The sequence below is a fragment of the Amborella trichopoda genome, chromosome 11 (genome assembly GCF_054954075.1).
Source record: "Amborella trichopoda isolate Santa Cruz 75 chromosome 11, AtrichopodaSantaCruz75HAP2 v2.0, whole genome shotgun sequence".
Taxonomy (NCBI): domain Eukaryota; kingdom Viridiplantae; phylum Streptophyta; class Magnoliopsida; order Amborellales; family Amborellaceae; genus Amborella; species Amborella trichopoda.
Genome location: NC_142346.1, coordinates 15,068,988 through 15,075,108, shown reverse-complemented (window position 1 = coordinate 15,075,108; position 6,121 = coordinate 15,068,988). Strand labels below are relative to the sequence as shown.

The 6,121-nt window shown below is 34.2% G+C and overlaps 1 protein-coding gene across 2 annotated transcripts; it reads left to right on the top strand.

Moving 5' to 3' along the window:
• Positions 1 to 2,901: 2,901 nt before the first annotated feature.
• LOC18444838 (protein IQ-DOMAIN 17) lies at positions 2,902 to 5,825 on the top strand. Of its 2 annotated transcripts, XM_011629007.3 has the most exons (3): positions 2,918 to 3,661; positions 4,128 to 4,253; positions 4,329 to 5,825. In XM_011629007.3, exons 1-3 carry the CDS (start codon positions 3,209 to 3,211, stop codon positions 5,181 to 5,183), a joined length of 1,434 nt encoding a protein of 477 aa, XP_011627309.2. In that variant the 5' UTR covers positions 2,918 to 3,208; the 3' UTR covers positions 5,184 to 5,825. The 2 variants fall into 2 exon arrangements, with proteins under 2 accessions (XP_020529597.1, XP_011627309.2); XM_020673938.2 differs by having other exon boundaries at positions 2,902 to 3,661; positions 4,128 to 5,825.
• Positions 5,826 to 6,121: the final 296 nt, after the last annotated feature.

The following is a 6,121-nucleotide window of genomic DNA, read 5'->3' as shown; positions in this document are numbered from 1 at the left end:
ACTTTCCTATTATCTCTCATCCTTATTTTCTCTCTCTTAACCTTATGTTCCATAAAGATTTGCTTCTAGATAGATAGCTCACTTTTTATCTCAAGTCTTCCCCTAGATTTGACCGATATCCTATTTATATTCCTATTTTTTTTTAGAAACTAACCATCCCAATTGATCAATATCAATTCACGCACAAAATAAACTCATGCCCACCTAATTATCCCTACGCACCTTATATTCTTGAAATTAAAAGATAAACTAAAAAATTAATAATATTATTATTTTTTTTCTTCTGCATCATTCTACCGTGGTTGGGAGAAGCTCGTCCTTGAGATTAAAGCAAATCACCATCTGATAGTTGGTGATGTAATCCCCCCATGGGCCTCACCTTTTCTTCAACTAATGTAGGACTTTTTGCCTGTGACTGTGTTCCAAGAGTAATTATTGAATACGAGCTTGGACTGATTATGATTATTCCTAACTAGGAATAGGTCTGTATTCAAAGAGTAATTGTAAAATACGAGCTTGGATTGATTATGATTATTCCTAACTAGGAATGAGTCCAACTCCAAAGAAGCACCATATACAATTGATAAATATCTTTGACCATGAAATTTTGGGAGATCGATTTTAATATCAAAATGTCATGGTCGCTCTTTAGGAGAGAAGATTTGGCATGTAAATTTCTTTGTTACGGGTTTGTTGTGGAATTACTGGTTCAAGATGAATGTGGCTACGAGCACCTTCCTCACGAGGAAGGTTGTTCTCCCACGGCTGCAGCTTCTGATCCAACCGTTGCATCCCCCGTTCTTCAGGAGTAAGATTGTTCTCCAAGGCATCCTCTAATCCAACAGTTGCATTTCAACAATTACTCTTGATGTAGAGAGAAAATAACACCGAAAAAAATAACAAAAAAAAAAAAATGGTCAAGAGAATACACCAAGGTCGAGAGAATATACCATCTCTCAAGGTCTGAGAGAGAATCCACAAAAACTAGTCCTAAATTTTACTGAACTCATTCACTTTCATTGATTTACAATGAAGGGAGATCTCTCTTAAATAGACTAAAAAAAAGAGAAACAATAACTAAAAAAATATCTCTCTATACGGACTTCTTATTTTATCTCTCCTCCCTATTTTGTCTATCTTAATCTCACATAGCAAAAAGATTTGCTTCTAAATAAAAGGATTTGCTTTTAAATACATAGCCCACATTTTATCAACCTTATCCTATTTATATTCTTATTTTTTCTATTTTTCTCTCTTAACCTCACGTAGCAAAAGGATTTGCTTCTAAATGGATAGCCCACCTTTTATCAACCTTATCCTATTTATGTTCTTAGATTTTTTAGAAACTAAATTCACGCGCAAAATAAACTCATGCCGACCTAATTATCCTTGCATACCTCCTATTTTCGAAACTAAAAGATAAACTCAAAAATTAATAATATATATATATATATATATATATATATCAATGGTTTAAAAAACGGATCGGTGACGCGAATCGGGCTTCCAAAAAACCGATCCGGATCGGCGAATCGGCGATCCGGATCGGGAATCGGGTGAATCGGTCAGAATAAAGCTTAAAAAAAATTCGAAAAAATTATTAAAATTCATTATAAATATTGTTTTTTAGGAATTCAATAAAAAATGAGGGTACTCCATTAAGAATTTTCATGTTTTTGAATGAATATGCAAAAATTTATATGTTCTTTCCCTGCATGAACCGCCATTCAGCATTTAATTTACAGTATTTCGTGCTCATCCTTACACTGTTGCTGTTGGGACTCGATATGTGAATAATATGGTTGGGATAGGGTGGCCTCAGAATCATCATCTCTCTCATTTTCTCTTTGAATAATATGGATTAAAAAAAAAAATAACAAATTTTCAAAAAAATCGATCATGGATTAAAAAAAAAATCACAAATTTTCAAAAAATTCTATCATGGATTACAAAAAAAAATTCGATCATGGATTTAAAAAAAAAAATCACAAATTTTCAAAAAATTCAATCATGGATTACATAAAATTCGATCATGGATTACATAAAATTCGATCATGGATTACATAAAATTCGATCATGGATTACAAAAAAAAACAAACAAAAAAAAACAAAAAATTCAATCGTGGATTACAAAAAAAGAAAAAAACAGTTCGATCATGGATTACAAAAAATTCAATCATGGATTACAAAAAACTCTATCATGGGTTACAAAAAAAGCAAAAAACAAAAAATTCAATCATGGATTACAAAAAAAAAGACAAACATTTCGATCATGGATTACAAAAAAAAAACAAACATTTCGATCATGTATTACAAAACATTCGATCATGGATTACAAAAAATTCTATCATGGGTTACAAAAAAAAAAAAAAAAACAAAAAAATCGATCATGGATTACAAGAAAAGAAAACAAACATTTCAATCATGGATTACAAAAAATTCTATTATGGGTTACAAAAAACCAAAAAATTCGATCATGGATTACAAAAAAACAAAAACAATTCGATCATGGATTACAAAAAAATCGATCAAGTATTACAAAAAAATCTATCATGGATTACAAAAAAAAAAAAAAAAAAAAAAAAAAAAAAAAAAAAAAAAAAAAAATTCCGTACGGACTCGCCGATTCACTGTTCGGACTCGCCGATTCCGTACAGTGAATCGTCGAGTCACTGTGCGGTCTAGAACCGGACGATTTCCGATTTTTCAACCGATCCGATCCTTTTTCGCGAATTCCTAGTCGAACAGGGCGAGTCCGGTTCGACTCAGCGTTTTTTAAAACGCTGATATATATATATATATATATATATATATATATATTATTATTATTTTTTATTTTATTTTATTTTATTTTTCATCAATACGAGTCTGCTTTGCTTGGGTGCATATGATGGTGATCACATGTAACATGGGAAACAAGAAGTCCCTCTTCCTGCATTTCATCTCTCATAAAATCCCTCACTTTTCCCTCTCTCTCATCACCTAAAACAGCAGCCATGAAATGATTCTTTCATTCATCATGCAACCTCTATTTACTCCTTTCTGCAATTTCTTCTATGAACTTCCTGTTTATGTTTTCTCTCTCTAAAAGTTTAGAGAAAACCTTCTTGATTCTTTACATGTAGTCTACGAGTTTCATTCTTCTCTGTGCTTCACACCTTCACTTTGAAATCTTTCTCTCTCTTGATTTACACAGAAGAGAGAGAAAATGAGATGGGTTTTATGCGGCACATGCAAAGGATTGCAAAACAAGGAAGAGGGTGAAGATCATCGCGATACCTCAGTGACCACTGCGGAATTTCATCTCAATGAACCCACTGAAAATGCAGAAGAAAAAGGTGGTTGGGAAATTCATCACCTCTCTAGACCTTATGAGAACATGAGACGGAATGAGGCAGCCATTAAAATACAAACAGCTTTTCGGTGCTTTCTCGCTAGAAGAGCTCTTAAAGCCCTAAGAGGGCTTGTGAAAGTGCAGGCTTTGATTCGAGGTCGGCATATTAGAAAGAGAGCTGATAAGACCATGAAGTGTATGCAAGCTCTTGTTCGAGCACAAAAGAGGGTCCTCCATGAAAGATTTAGACAATTTGATGAAAATCGTGGATTAAATACCAGAATTAACGGAGTTTCCAGACAAACCATTGACGATGGAATGCACGATGTAAGATTTCTTTGTATCCCTGATTAGTACTTTTATCTTCTTTTTCAGTAATTTGAAGGAGTTGAATATATATTTTTTTTTTCCCCGATGAGTTGCTTTTACGAGTTTATCTATTTGGTTGATCTTGTCGTACTCTTTTAGTCTCTTTTAATATTTTTTTCTTCTTTTGTCTCTTTGATTGTATGTTGTGGGACTAGTGTGACATTGTTACACGAATTAAGAAGCATTTTGTTCCAGTATCCGTTTTTCTCTACAAATTTTATGTTAGAAGTACTGTAAAAAGTTTTCTATCACATTGTCCATTAGAAATATTCTGATTACTGAAAAACCAGCTGTTTTTTCTCTCTTCTCAGGATTGTCCATTGAAACAATATAAAAGTTAGTCCGTTTCTTTCTCTGATGAGAGTAGATGAAATAGAGATACCAATTTGGGTTGTTTATTTTAAGAGAATTCTTTCCTTTTCAGCCAAAGGATAGAGAAGGGCAATGGAAGTACATAAAGAGTTCAGAGGAAATCCAATCAATTAATCAGAGCAAGCAGAAAGCTGCCTTCAGGGGAAAGAAGGCTCTAGCTTATGCCTCACCTCATAAGGTTCTCTCTTTCTCTCTCTTGAAATTTGAAATGAACTTTGGTTTTGACTCATTTTCTACTCTTTTTCTTGAGAAGGATTTCAAAGAATTCAGCCATGATAGGCTTAATTGGAGGTCGACCCAGTTGGAAAGATGGATTGCAGCAGAGTACAGAGAGAAAAAATCTCTATATGGTGAGAGGGACGAATCATCAGTAAACACAGTAGAATCAGCCACTCCGAGATCATATTCATCAGCAAGTACAAACCCAAAACCCAAAAGGTCTCAGACTAGACCCCCCAAATCTCCAATTTGTAAAGCTCAACATCATGTTATCACTCATCAAATTCCATATCCTAGAGAGAGAACGAACTCACTTGACCATTACATGTATGAATCATCACTAAATACAGGCACTTCTGTCACACCTAGATCATATTCCTCTGCAACAACTCCAACAAAACCCACAAAAAACACTTCCTCTCTCTTTCATACCTCTCCTACACAAAAAACCAAACATTTGTTTCGTCCCCAATCCCCTGTTTCACCATTATCATTCAAGAACAGGTTTTCAACCGATTCTCCGAGCCCAAGATGCAGAACTTCAAGAAATTCACAGAATGTTAAGACCTCAATATTAAAATCACCGATTTGGCGTGAAAGTTCAAGGTTTCGAGCCAATGGTAATCTGAACTTGACACCAATTCCAAATTATATGGCCGTTACCGAGTCCTCTAAAGCAAAGATGAGATCTCAGAGTGCTCCGAAACAGAGGCCAGGGGAGCTAGAGAGAGAGAGAGATTATTCAAGACAGAGTGGTGAGTTAGAGAGAGAAAGGGGCTATCCAAAACAGAGGAGTGGGGAACTCCATGACATGGACAGAGAGAAGAGGTTTGCTAATCAAACATGCGGTGAAAGGGTGAAGAAGAGATTGTCTTTTACTGGTTCATAGGATTTGGTCGCTTTCTCTGTGAGAAAATCATAAGGAATTTTCCTGAAAATTGTTCGAAATTCATTGAAAATTTTGGTTGTGAGAACAAAATTTCGGGCGCGCTTAGTTATGAAATGGCAAGGAACTGAAACTTTGAAAGTACATGTGAAGTTTTACGGTCAAAACTCAAGAAAAGAAAGGTAAAATTGAAAATTTAGAATGTTAATGAATGAAAGTCGGTGCACCTGAGCATTAAAGGTTACCGTTGCGAAAATCACGGGGTCTTCATTATTTGATCTTTCCTTGCTGGGAATTTAAGTGAGCTATCTCTCCTCACGGGTTGGGCCATGAGAAAGTAAATACTTTGAAAGGTATCTTCGGAATTTAATTGCTCTCTCCATTTTACTTCAGTTTTTTTTTTCTTAGCTTTAATTTACATCTATGGCCTCTTTGATAACAGCTCCATTTTACTTTAGTTTTTTTTTGTTATCTTTAATGTACATCTATGCCCTCTTTGATAATAGGTCAATGTCCTATGGACATTGGAAGTGTTTTTTTTTTGCTGGACAGAAAGAAGTTACGCTGGAAAGAAAGAAGGTACTGTAAAAAAATTTGACTGTTTGTTTTTTATAATCTTTTGAAATGTTAAAGAAGTTCTAGATACATGTGTTTGACAACCGGTTGGAATATACAGTCATATTTCTATTAGTATTATTAAAATATTATATATCAAACATTATTTAAATATTATAAATATCTATTATATAAATAAACACACTGGAATAAGAAAGTTCTAAGGGGAACTTCTTTACTGTATAAGTTTTGTGCATCAAACGCGGAAGTTGTACCGTAATGGGGAAGTTCTTTCTTACTCCCCTAACTTCCTGTTATCAAACAGACCTCTAGTGTAGGAAAAAGCTCATATAAGGTTGACCTGGATTATCAATCCCAAAATCCAG